The sequence below is a fragment of the Zalophus californianus genome, chromosome 14, assembly GCF_009762305.2.
Source record: "Zalophus californianus isolate mZalCal1 chromosome 14, mZalCal1.pri.v2, whole genome shotgun sequence".
NCBI classification, from domain to species: Eukaryota; Metazoa; Chordata; class Mammalia; order Carnivora; family Otariidae; genus Zalophus; species Zalophus californianus.
Window position 1 is genome coordinate 55,016,156 of NC_045608.1, and position 14,392 is coordinate 55,030,547.

General features: G+C 38.4%; 1 protein-coding gene across 2 annotated transcripts in view; it reads left to right on the forward strand.

Moving 5' to 3' along the window:
• Positions 1–14,392, forward strand: part of ASXL3 (ASXL transcriptional regulator 3) — a 185,818-nt gene that overhangs the window by 85,710 nt on the left and 85,716 nt on the right. For both annotated transcript variants that reach the window (XM_027575213.2, XM_027575214.2), the window contains 2 exons: positions 8,306–8,423; positions 9,392–9,511. In XM_027575213.2, coding sequence (XP_027431014.2) covers positions 8,306–8,423; positions 9,392–9,511 — 238 coding nt within the window. The remainder of the gene's footprint in view (positions 1–8,305; positions 8,424–9,391; positions 9,512–14,392) is intronic.

Sequence of the window (14,392 nt, forward strand, 5' to 3'; positions counted from 1 at the left end):
ACTTGAACTCAGAATCGTAGTTTTAGATTCTTCCCTCTTAACTGATACTGCCTTTTAGCATATGGTATGTAATATGATAGGTGAATTTTTGACATCTGAAGAAATTTACATTCTTCGGTATTTGTATAATGTAAGGAAAGCAATACAGCATAATCATTAAGAATATTATTTTTGAACACAGACTGTTTATGTTCAGTATCAACACATGTTACGGGCAGACACTCAAATATATCATTTATATAGCTCTTATCATTTTACTAGAAGTATATTCTGGGTCAGTCAGCCTTCAGTAATTCGACTGTACATTGGCCAGTGTAGATTCTTAGAAAGAAGTAGTTGGGAAAAAAAGATAAAGTCCAGTAGCTTTATAAGCATAAATGTAGTAAAAAAAATAATAATTTAAAATAAACCTTCATGCAAAATAAGCTAGACATAATTTCTCAGATCTGAGGCCCCCCTAGCCACCCGAAGCATGTTGCCATAGGAATGGGTCCTTTTACTTTGCAATACTGTTATAACTGCAATATAATTACAGGCTGGGCAATATGGAGGCTGTAATGTCCCTTGACTATTGACATAGAATATTTTCATTGCTTCCAAATATTTGGGTCCATTTTACTTTCTGATCATCAAAATGTTAGTTAACATCCTATGTTAGATATAATTGCATGAATAATATATTGTTATCTTAGTAGATTTTTTTTCTGAATAAGCATATTCCAAATAAACATATTCAGAAGCCTCTAGAGAGTAGCAGCTTGCTGATTATTACTTTGTTCCCTGTCTTCTTTCTGCCTCGTTATTTTAGTTATAATGACTCTAAAAAATAAGAAATGATTAGATTTTGAATTTTAAAGAAGGGTAATTAAGAAAGATTAAATTTTGGAAGTTTTTAAACAGCAGAATCACATGAAAGATTAAGGAAGGGTGAGTTCTGTGATGATGGGATGTAACATGGTGTGGAACAGAACCTTTCTATGTTGTTGCTGTTGTTTTATTTGACTTCATTATTTACTTAGGGTGGTAGAATTTGTTCATAAAGTTGCAGGTATTTTGCCCTCTCTTCTTATCACAAAACAGATATAGTGTTGGTAATTTGCTTTAGCTTTATATGTTTGACCAATACTGTGAAATTCCAAAGGTTATGTTGCATAATAGCAGTTTCTTGAACACGGGCGTTGACATTTAGCGTAAGAGCAACAATGCCAGTTGGTGGGGCCTGACTCAGCCAGCTGTTTCATATGTGTGTATTTCTAATTATTTTAGCATTCACAGCATGTGATATTTTCACATTTTTCAGTGAAGGGCTTATTGCATTCAGTGCATTCTTAAGTTATTGTTAGTGTTGTTTTTCTATTACAATAAAACAGGCAGTACTTGTTTATGCAAATTCCAAGTTAACTTCCAAGTTAACACAAAAGCCTGTGATTTGAGGTTTTATTTTATTTTTCATTAGAGTAGAAATGAGAAACCATTCCATTTTTTAGAGTTATCTGACAAGCTTTCTGTTGAAAAAATAAAATGTTTATTTAAAGGGTTAGCTTTTTTTTTTTTTTTTTTGGTTTCTTTTTACAGGAGAATATCACAATACATCTCTAGAGAAAAGTATGCTCAGTCCTCATCTTTTGATTTCTTTCCTTTTGCTTAAAGCCAGAATTGTAATTGATGCATGATGGGATCTTTACCTTTCCCTGACTGATTTAGCTCTGTTATGTGTTTCCTTTAAAAAATAAGTTTATTTCCAAGTTTCAGCCTGTAAATTTCTTTCATACTGAATAATACCTGGAAATATTAAACTTGGTTAGTACTGTGTACTCTGTGGAGCTTGGTCATGTTGGATATTATATATATGGGCAGCTTAAAGGTATATTCCTTCACAGTGGACTGCATTTACACTTGCCATCTTCTTATTTAAGTTTTTTTTTTTTAAGATTTTATTTGTTTATCTGAGAGAGAGAGAGGGCGCACACTCCCACAAGTGGGGGGAGGGGCCGTGGCAGAGGGAGAAGCAGGCTCCCCGCCGAGCAAGGAGCCAGATGTAGGGCTGGATCCCAGGGCCCTGAGATCATGACCTGAGCCAAAGGCAGAGGCTCAGCCAACTGAACCACCTAGACACCCTTATTTAAGTTTTGATGGCGTTTCTTTCTGGATTTGAAATTACAGGATTTAAAGTTGTTCAATAAGCTATTCCATTAGCATTTCAAACTATAACTAAGGCTTGAGTAGTTGGAAAGTACCTCATTGATATCATCCCCCTTAATTTAATCTAGACTAATACAGTAAGACTTATTATATAATGTCAGTGTCAAAATAAAACCATGTCACAGACTGAGCAACAGGGCCACCTCTAGCTAATTGAAACCTTTAGTGGAGTAGAAAAGGCCACCTCTCGTAATTTGCCACAACAAAATAAAATCTCCCCTTTCAGGGTACCCTTATGCTGAGCAAACCTCCCATGACCATCTAAAGTGACCCTCCTAGTCTTATTTTCTTAATCTATTACATGGCTTTATATTTTCCAGGCTGTGGGATATCCAAATTTAAATAATGTTAAGTTGCATTTAACTTCTATTATATTTGTAACATATAATGTAAAACAGGAATTTTCTTGTTCTTTTGCAATTTTAGCTAAAGCTCAAAGCTGAGGACAGTGGGAGACAAGTATACCTGTTGTAAAGAGAGGTGCTAGACACCACCTCAGAGGACTTAGTGAGAGAGGCCAGATGGCCCCGGACCATCCCCCAACAGCCAATATAAAAAATAGTTCACGATTCATTTGAAAGAGCATTAATTGAAGGGATTTTATAACAGTGGATAGAGTTCTGCTACATCCCCTCTCTCTCGGTGAAAGGAGGTACAGTCTAAGTGAGAGGAAGACTCAGAGAGAAACACTCGTGAAGGGTTGAGTTTTCCCAGAGGGGAATCTGGTACGTCACACACTGTTAGGAGGTGTGCACACACACACGCACACACATATATATTTATATATATATATATGATATATACATATATCACACATATATCTAGTTTCACCTAGATAATAGATGTATGGTAAACAGTATCTGTATAAATAGATAAGGTACACCATACAAATCTAGCAGCTGGCCTTCTGTCTCCCCAAAGATTGTGATGTTGTGTCTACGATAACACTAGGTAAGACAACTTTGACCTGTTCTTCTCATTTTCAACTCCGATCCTGGAGAACCCAGAAGAAGAGGAAGGAAATGGAGGAAGAGTGAAATCAGGAATTTCTTTGCTAATGAAGTTTTTTGAACTGAGACATAGGTGTAGCCTGGGGAGAGCAGAAAGAAGACTTCATATTAGATCTCATGTTTTTAAGCCTGAAAATGAGACTGTATAAATACTTGAAGGCGACCCATGAAGCTATGTGTTCTGTGTAAAATATTGTCCAGGAATGAGAAAGGGAAATTGGTCAGAAATCTGTGAAGGTGATATTAAGAGAATAAAATTATTTCTTGATTGTTTCATGCTGATTTCTGCCTTTTGAATAAACCAGTTATATATTTTAAAGAGAGAAGAGGGCTTTTCTATTTTTATTAAAATTATTTTTAAGAGTTTTTATTTATTCTTAGCAATTATTTACTGAACACCTAGTGTAGCCTAGGTAATCTTCTAGGCATTTGGGGATATGTCAGTGAACAAAAAAAGATGAAAATCCCTGTCTTTTGGAGTCTGTATTCTAGGTTGGGGAAGGGAAGACAAAATGACATCACATGGTATAATATATTTTCCATGGGGGGAAAATAAATTAGAGTGGATGGTGGGGATAGAGAATATGGTGGGAAAAGCAGTAAAGAGTGTGTGAGTTGAATGTTTGTGTCCCCCAAAATTCATATGTTGGAATCCTAAGGTTCAATGTGGTGGTATTGGGAGATGGGGTCTTTGGGAGGTGCTTACCTTACGAGTATGGAGCCATTATAAATGGGATCAGTGTATTTACAAAAGAGACCCCACCAGAGCTCCCTGGCCCCTGTCTGCCACGTGAGGGTACAGTGAGGGAGAAGCCCGCAGTCCAGAGGAGGGGCCCTCACAGGATCACACTGGCACTGTGATCTCTCGCCTCCAGACTGTGGAGAATGAATTTCTGTGGTTTACAGGTTACCCAGCCTGGGGTATATTGTTAGAGCAGCCCAATGGGCTAAGGTAATGAGTAAAGTCTCAAGTATTTGAGGAACTGAGCCAGATGTCTGAGGGAAGAGTGTACCATGCACGGAAGAGAATTCACACAGAGGCTCTGAGGCAGAAGGCTTCCTGGAGTGTTTAAGGACCCCCTTCCCTGAATTGCTCAAAATGTTCAGAACTGTTAGGAAGCTTGTCCAAGGTGTGAGATGCAATGTACTTCATGCAGTGGGACCTTAAAATGTATTCTGAAGCAGTGCATAAAGGCCAAGGGCAATCCTTTGCTGGAAGACACACTGTGCTTTCTCTTTGCTGGGCCTCTGTTGCATCTTTGAGGCAGAAGTGCTAGAATGGACCCTGCAGGCTGTGGGGAGAGACTGGGGTTGAGGGGTGCCTTTGCTTTGAACATAAATCTCCTGATCCTAATATAAACCCTTGGCAATCATTTCAGGGAATTCTTCTCCATTTCTGTAATCTTCCTAGTCCTTCTTCCGAGCTACCCCAGCTATTAATTCCTTGAACCACCAAAGACCTTTCCTGATAGAGGTATTAATACTATTTCTTTCCCTGACTGGAATTTCTGCCATCTTCACGTGGCCGGTTCTCTTTGTCATTTGGGGTTTCATCTCCACTGTCACCTCTCAAGAGATTTTTCTTCTCACCCCAGTTACTCTACCTCCTTGATATGGCATAATTTTCTTAGTGCTTATATGTGTGTAAAATTATTATGTTTATTTTCTGTGATTCCTTGTCAGTCTTTTGCTAAAATGTAAAATAAAACAAAAATTTTTTTTTTTGTCTTTTTCTTTGCTATGGATCAGCAGTGTACTACCAACAGTAAATCCTCAAAAAATGCATTCATTGCCAAATGGGTAAATAATATAAGAAGTAACATTTATTGACTATTTACTATGTGCTACAAATAGCGTTGAATACTGTTCTGTGGATTTCCTATTTAAAACACCTTACCAACGCTATTGTCTTTGTTTCATAGGGACATTTTAATCAAGTAATTTACCCAGCATACTCAGCTGGTTATTTCATTCTTTCTCTGACTCTGCGACCCATCACCCCACACAGTCATTAAGATGGCTCCGCACCGGTCCCGTCTTCTGCAGGTCAGCACATTAGAAGAGGGGGATTTTAACACTCCTGTTGGGCAGTGGTCAGACTTATTTGGGGAGGTGAGGAGCATTGGGAATGGTGTGTAGTAGGTCTCAAAGATTGGTGCCCTCAGGCTGAATTTAGCTCAGAGTCATCTTTGTTTTGCCTGGTACTTTGTTTAAAAACAGGAAAACTCACCTAAAAATCCAGTTGTGTTTCATCTCTTGAGTGCTTACTACCTCCTCCAATGGGGTATGTGCTTTTCTCACTCACTTCAACCTCCCCTTCTGCCATTGTCTTACCCCAATGTCCAAAAAAGCATTGCACATTTTTCAGGGCATTGTAAGGAGACATGCAGCATATGTTTGAGTGGTTGATGTGCACGTAGTTGCAGAAATAGAGTTACACAACCCGAAAACCCAAGAACAGCTAGCTTCTTTCCTTGCAGGATGATCACCCTACAGCAAGAGAACAGGAATTACTATAATGCGGGAGCCGTTGTACCGCCTGCCTCATGCCCACGGCAGGTGCCAGAGTTCTCTTGTGTGGAGCCCACACTGTCCCAGACATCTCAGTTACTGAGCTTGTTTTCTCCATCCCCGTTCACATTCTGATCTGCTTGGAAGTTTCCCTAGTGTCCAGAGTCAGATAAACCCTGCTTTGTGGGAAGTGAACTGGAATCTGCAAGTTAGCCTAAAGTGACTGTGGATCTAGTAAATGTGATCGAGATGCCCCTTCTGATAACTGAGCCGCGATGCTCCTCAAGTTTGCCTAGTAGCTTGCTGCTTTCACTGATGTGACTGGCCTCATAGGAAACAAAAACTTCCCAGTTTTGGCTGTCTGCCCCTAGAAACGTTATTCAGGGCCAGATATAATGCATGCTTTTCAGAATTAAAAAGTATGCATATTTTAAATACACTTAAGATAATTTTTTTTAATATGGTGGGCATTTAGTTTTGGCCACCTGTAGATACATTGTTTCATTTCAGCATTTAAAAAATACTGTATTCAGATATATTTGTCCAAATTTCTGAGTAGGAAATACAGATTTAGAAAAATATCATTGATTGGTCTCAATATTGAGTAGTATTCCTTTATCCCTACCTTGGCTCCACCTTGATACTATGGGTTATTATTATTATTATCTCTGTCATGGTTCCTTTCTGTCCAGCTACTAATTTGTCTATAGTAGAGTCCTCTCAGCTCTAAAAGTTGAGGGCAAAATTTTTATTACTTTAATAATTATTTACCACAAATGCTGTAAAAAGACATGTCATCTTTATGATTCCAGGTTCTAGGTAGGCCCTTTGTTATTTCACCTCTTTTTTTCTTACCAGTATTTTCAAATATATACCTATCCCAACATAAAATGAATGCTTTTAAAATACCCACTTGGATTGCCAAGGGAAATAGTTGAAGTGTATGATGTATAGACTCCTAAAAATTAATCATTCTTTGTACAAGTTTTATTGTCTTATGTAGTGGGCAAAAATGGACTTAATCGTAATATAAGGCACCGTGTTGCCTCATTCCATTTTATTATTGGATTGATGGGTTAATGTCTGTGAAGTGCTCTGAGCTCTTCCATGAGGCTGTAGAGATTTATTCAGTTGTGTACACCTTGATGAAAGAAAGGGTAAATGTCTTAAATATTTTATAGCACACATACTGTCATTAAATATATTATTGACAGCAAGCTGAAGGTGAGGAGGAGGGCATTTTGTTCATTTTTGTAACCCAAGCAGTGCCTGGTGCTTTCTAAAAGTTAAGTAGATGTCAGAATTGAAGGGAAATTGCTTGTGTTATCATTAGCCCACAGTACCATTTGTAATAGATTTTCCAAGCCATCCACTTTTCCATCCGGTTCTAAATCTCATCCGAATAGGCCTTCTCTCATTTAAATGGTATTTAATTTTTTACTTCTGTAATTATTTGATTGCTAAATCTTATGATCTACAAGTTGGACATTCAACTAATACCCTTCGCAAATAAAATGACATTGTTTCTGACAGCAGGGGATATATAGCCAATGCAGTATTTTAGGAGGTTGTGACAACTTCTAGTCGAAGAACATTAATCAAGTAACTGAGTTGTTATAAAATTGGTAGAAATGACACAGAAGCCAGGAATAAAAATGTTTGAGGCTGTCTGTGGTCAGCCTTTTAACCTTTTGAGGAGTTTTAGCATCCCTGTAACTGTGAATTTAATGTCTCTTCAGTTTCATGTGCTGCAGACCCTTTTTATTACAGGTAATTTTCTGTGTAAAGCGATCTGCTGGATAAGCTGTATTTCAAAACTTTTTAAATGTCTTTTATTACATTATCATCACCCTGGTTGATTCATTTATGAAACACAAAGCACTCCCATTTGGAGAGATTTATGCTCGTCTCAATTTTTTTTTCCCCCGGATTTGCCGGAATGCCGTCATGTTCGTGTTCTGAAGGTTAATGCCCAAAGTCAAGCAGACAGAAGCCAAGTGCTGCAAGGTTTCCAAGATTAGGACTGATTCCCTTCACAGAAATAAATGATTCCTGCCATGTTCAGTGATTTTGTGCAGCGCTCCCCACGGCTGAGTGAGTGCATCAATACTGTAGTCCTTACCTGCTGTACATACTGATGACACTCGGTGTTAACTTGATTGACCGAGCAGTGCACTGGGGAGGAGGCAGGCACCTGCAAGAGAAGTGCAGACACATCTATTTTTATCCTGGTCTCGAAACATTTATTTTACATTTATTTTACTTGGGAGTCATGGTTTCAAGTTCCATGGGCTCCCAAGCCACACGGCTAAGGTAGAACAAACCTTTAAGCGCTGCTTTGTTTTCAGAATTAAACTCCACATGGTCTCAGGTTGCTGCCCTTTGCCAAAGCCTGATTTTCTGCTTTTGAGGGAAAATGACGTGAAGATGACTATTGAGAATCAGGACCAATTAGTGACTCTGTGGAATTTAAGTCTCTTAAGAGGTTGTAGCTAATGATGGGCAAATGGATCATTTAATTCCATTATGAGAAATCATTTTGGCTATATTTTTACGTTACATTTTATTATCATGTTTTGTAGGCTTTGAGGCAGCAGCAGAAGAGAAGAAATGGAGTCTCAATGATGGTAAACAAGACTGTCCCGCGTGTTGTTTTGACACCATTAAAGGTGTCTGATGAGCAGTCGGATTCACCTTCAGGTAAAGAGCTAAAATATCGTATGCTTGGCCAATTTCTTCCCGGAGGAGACTTCTTCACTGAGGGAGACGTCACGAATTTTCTCTACAACCGAATAATATTTCTACTTGAGGTTTCATTTTAATTTTTTTTATACTTTTGACTCTTTCAGGGAGTCCAAAATAATAGGGCATTTCGCTCTTAAAAAAAAAAAAATAAAAGGCACCAGCTCGCTCATCATCAAAGGACTTCATTTGCTAATGTCAATAGGTGTTAAGAAAATGTGTGGTACTGCTCCGTGGATTTTTTGTTGTTGCTTTGGCTTTTGTTTGAATGTTGAACTTTAATGGTGGACCACATGCTGATGTGTAATGCCATCAAAAGCAGTTCTTCCGTGAGTGTGAATTTGTTTTTCAGTCTTCTGCTGCAAAATCAGGCATCCTTTATTAGTTTCTGTGTTCTGGGAACATTCTTCTCACCTCAGTGAAGCCCTGACCTTTTCTTCTAATTTACCTTCTGTCACTTTATCAGCTGTGTACCATTCTATTTATTATAGATTGATGTTTGCATTTTCTGTTCCTGTTTCCACGTAAAGTTATTTAGAAAGGTATGATCTCTCCTTCTCTTCAAGTTTCTCTTCTTCCTTCACGTTTCTATCTCTGTCTTGCATCATCTCTAAACTGTATAGAATTGTCAAAGCTTATCTGTGTGTTTTTACAAAAGATCTGAGTGGTTCTTTTAAAAGCTATCAGATCAGTGAATGTGTTTTTGACTCCGCTATTAGGCCATCTGTTCTTGCTTTTTGTTCTGTTTGATTGATTTATTGGGCTTTTCTCTTTATATCCGGCAGAGGAATCAGATTGTGGCCAAAGGTAGTGAATTAACTTATAGAAAAGGAGATTATATCTATGGTTTTTGAAATAATTTTAGATTTTTCTTTTCAAGGACAGCAAGAGGAAGATAATGACATAATAACTATTTCCTTTTTTAGGATCCGAATCTAAAAATGGTGAAGCAGACAGTTCAGATAAAGAAATGAAACATGGGCAAAAATCTCCCACTGGAAAACAAACAAGTCAGCACTTAAAACGATTAAAAAAGTCTGGTTTGGGTGAGTGTTCAATAGACTATGACATTTCACATTTTAGAGATTTATATCTTTTTCAAAGAAATGATGGAAAATTCTTAGAACAAATGTTTTAATGGTTAAACAAGGAAACTTAAAAATCTTCCCAGTTTATCGAAACCAAAAAGGATACCAAATAAGAAAATAACAGTTCCAAGAGATTGGGTTTAAGCCTATTGCTGAATTTGCAAATGATATTATTGGGTAAAGATAGGAGATTTAAAGTGATCACTGTATTCAAGAAATGATCTGCCAAGTCATGGTTTTATCTACCGTACCATGTTTTGTTCCTGCAACTGGATTTCAGTTTATTGGAATATACTGTATTGGGGGGGAAAATGCAGCTTTTGGTAAAGAGTTCATTCAGCCGTCGGGGACATTGTCATTGAGGTCTGCTTCAGTAAAGCTGCTGTGCTTTGCTTGCCATCCATGCTGCTTGAAATATTCAGTAGTGCTTGTCGGAAAAACAGTGTAAAATTGCTGAGAAGTGTAGGAGACACCGTCCCTGGGTCCTGCAAGTCAGCACCAGCTTTTCTTCTGCAGATTTCCTTCCTGATCACTTGTGTCAGGATCTCAACAGCAGCATTCAGGGAAAACGTAACATGAGAATTAAAGAGACAAAAGTAAACATATCCAGGGCTGAACATTGTAATTCTCTACTGAACCTGCCTCGTTGGATATCTGGACCTACTGGCTTCATTTCTCTCTCTCAGTTATTTCACCTCTGAGGAAGGGTAATGATAGTGACCTGGATCATTGTAATGTTTTGTAAAATGGTTGGTGGAAACTACAATGTTACTGACCTGAACTTTATTATTGGTTCTGCCACGTACTTTCTTGACAACTTAGGGCAATTCTTATTTGCAGTTCATCTGTTTATAAAATTCAAACAAGAGTTTTACTTTCTGTATATATACATATATACAAAGAGAGAGAGGGAGAGAGAGAGATAGTTATATATAGTAAAGGTTTACTCATTGCCTATTGTATACCAGGAATTTTGCTAAATCCTGGGAGCATGCTTTCAATAAAAAGTCTTTGAATAGGGGCGCCTGGGTGGCTCAGATGGTTAAGCATCTGCCTTTGGCTCCAGCCCTGATTCCAGGGTCCTGGGATCAAGCCCCACATCGGGCTCCTGGCTCAGTGGGGAGCCTGCTTCTCCTTCTCCGTCTGCCTCTCTCCCTGCTCATGCTCTCTCTTTCTCTATCTCTGTGTCTCAAATGAATAAGTAAGATCTTTAAAAAAAATAAATAAAAAAAAGTCTTTGAATAGAATTTATATATCCTTAGATAAGATCTCTTAGGGAGGCAGAATTTATTTTTGTTTTACATTCTTGACATGGAGCATAATTACCTGTTTTGCATTATTTCCAAGGCTAAATAATTTTATAATTTTTGTGTAGCCCAAAATGTATGCATGTGTGTTTGTATATAACTTCACTTACAGATAGACTGTTGTGATTTTTTTTCTAGTCTTTTGGAGGTTGTAAAGTAAGTACTTTAATAGGAGTAGCTTCTAAAATAGAAAACTATAATGGGAGAGTGATATGTAAAGGATGTACTAAAAAAACGCCATGTTATAATACCCTAAGTAATTTAAAAGTCAGTGACCTTCGGTTAAAAATGGCCTGCTACCAACGTCTGTGAAGTCAGTGCCATATCATGAGTTTAAAAAAAAAAAAAATCAAGGCACAGGGGCCTCCCTATTTAATTACTTGGCTAACTTCAGGATTGGGAGTCAAGAAGAGTGTGTATTATGTCCTCAGGCTCCTGTCAGGTGTTCAGGTCTTTAGTCAGGAGCTCTTGTATTCTAACTGTTATCGAGAAGCCCTGTGTGGCAGTAACCATCTTACATGTTAAAAACTGTATTGTCAAGAGTATTTCAGCTGACTTGTTAGCCAAATAAAAAGTTGATAAAGGAAACCATTGTGTTCATTTTAACCTGCTTTTTTTTTTTTAAAGACTGCAAAGTAATAGAATAATGAAGCTACCTTAGTGAAGGGATGTAGAAGTGAAATCATAGTCACTGCCCATATTTAATGCAATGGTCTAGGTATTTCATCTAGTACTGCCTTCAATTATGTACAGTAGAATTATCCCCATTTTTCAGCTGAAGAAACCAAAGCCCAGAGGGTGTTAAGGAGGTTTCCCATAAATGACATGGCTAAGATACTAGCCAAGGCATAGCTAGCTCCGAAGTCTAAACCATTATCTTGGGGGTCTGAATGTCACGTCATTCAGCCCATACCACAGACTTGCAGGCACCACTGAGGAGCGGCAGGGCGCACTGTGATGTCACAAGTCCACCGTAAGCGTTAAAATGCAGGTTCACTAGTTACCTATAGAAGAGAGAGCTAGCAACTCTAAGATTTCCTGTCTGATCCTGTAAAATCAGGGCAGATGGAAGAAGAAGATGGGACTTAAAATAAGTCAATTAAGGTAAAAAACTGCCAAAGAGAAGCTGAAGGTGATTACTGGGAAGGCGATGGGAGTGATGCCTAAGCAGCAAACAACTGGGGGGAGTGGCTTATTCGGCGCCAGTGAAGTCAGTGGGGCTTATGAAGCTTCCAGTAGAGTCCCAGCACTGTAAAATAAAAAGTGAAGAAATGGAAGAATGAAATGAAAGAAAGAGCCTTAAATGTAACCATTTCTAGACAATGCCCCGTGTCTCTTTTAGAAAGTAATATGTTTGATGTTCTATGACCTTAGGAATCTTACGGAATAAAAGAATCTCAATGCTGTGAAGGATTTTCGAATCGGAATGGTATTTAAGATTTCTCAAGGCATATTTATTTATATTTTGCTCTCCCCTCTTTGCCATTAAGTTGTTAATTCCGTGGGTGCAGTGACCTTCCTGTCTGTCTTTGAGGTCCTCACCACACCCATTATGCTCTTCTCGTTTAGTAGGTGCTGGATGAGTTTTGAATGAATTATGTTTAAGTAGCTGAAGGGGTAATAAGTTTGGATGAATGAGGCATCCTGTAGGTTTCAGCATGCTTACATACCCTTGAATAAAAATGGTCCTGTGCTCCTGGGGAGGGTCATTCTTGTATAGCTGCAGATACAGTGCAAAGAAAGATGAACCCAGCCAACACCCAGGAGCCAGCCAGACAGGGAGAGAGCTGGTTCTTTCCCATGTTTTCCCCATCAGGGTTAGATGTCTAATTCATACAGTTTTAGAAATGTGCTTTGAACCATCATTGCCTTCTCTAGGTAGAGGTAACTGTATATAACTCCTAACCTGTTGAAACCATTCTGAATTAAAACCAATGGTGTAAATCTTTTCTAACTTAAATTGGTAACCCTGAAACTAAATCCAGTCAAAATCAGAGGTTAGGATGTAAGTCTAAATTGTCATCCTTATTGTGAGATTTCCCTAACAGGATATAAAATACTTCTCATTGTCCCCTAAGTACTTCCTTTTGGTCTGTGACAATTACTCAGTCAAATTGCAGGCTAGTCACCCTATTCAGGTATAGATTTCACTTGGGTCTTGGAATCTCATGCATGTAGCCCAGGGCTTGGTGCACTTCCCTGAGGACACTGCGGGAAGAACGCACCATAAACCTCCTTCAGGTCCCTTCATATGCCAATTTCCCCGGAGAAGGTGAGGAACACACAATAAAAAATTACCAGGGGGCGCCTGGGTGGCTCAGTTGGTTAAGCATCCGACTCTTGGTTCAGCTCAGGTTATGATCTCAGGGTCATGCACTCAGTGGGAAGTCTGCTTGAAGATTCTCTCCCTCTGTTCCTCTCCTCACTTGCTCTTTCTCTCTCTCTACAACAAACAAATAAATCTTTCTAAAAAATCATTGAACTTTTGTATCCCTCAGTCATTTTAGTTCTTCTGATGGTGATCTTGAAACTTTTATGAGAAATATATCACTTAGCATGGGAACCCATTACTTCTAACATAGGTTTTTGTTTGTTTGGTTTGGTTTGGTTGTTCTTGTCCAGGGTTATGTATGAAAATTATGACACTATTTCTACGAGTAGCTCTCTGATTGAATAGACATGGTAACAGAGTGAGTGGGTGCAACTGAATAAAATTAATGGGTCTAAAGACTATTTCTCTAATGCTGTGAAAATAAAAATGCGTCTGTTACCCATTTTTACATCATACATGGTAGAAACACTATTCTGATAAGCATACAAACAAATGCTAATAATACCTACTGGGCTCTTTTGTCAAAGGTCTTGCAAATTAGTATCACAGTAAATATTAGATCACCAAGTAAAAAGGCAGTAGAAATTGCAGCTGGTGAGATGAAAGGTTGGTGACGGCTGAAAATAGGGTTTGAAGTGTATGTTTTCTTGCCTCACCAGTTTCTCCTGGCCTTAGCAAAAGATGGAACTCATTTAAAACCTCCCCCTATGGAACTTTCTGAGCTAACCCTGGTACATTTTCATCTCATGGTCTTCAGGGCACTTAGAGGATGGGTTGTAAACATTTTAAAAAATTGTTTAATGATATTCTCTCCTTCCACTTGTTTTGTATTAATTTCTCACATTTTTCCCTAACTGAAACGTAAGTTCTTTGAATTAGGGGTCATTGAGCTAAACCAGTTTTTAATTATACTTTTTTCCTACCTGGTCACACAGTAGGAGGTTGAAGGGGGGTAAATCGGAGGGGGAGACGGACCATGAGAGACGATGGACTCTGAAAAACAAACTGAGGGTTCTAGAAGGGAGGGGGGTGGGTGGATGGGTTAGCCTGGTGATGGGTATTAAAGAGGGCACGTTCTGCATGGAGCACTGGGTGTTATGCACAAACAATGAATCATGGAACACTACATCAAAAACTAATGATGTAATATATGGTGATTAACATAACAATAAAAAATTTTAAAGAAGTACTTGCTAAACA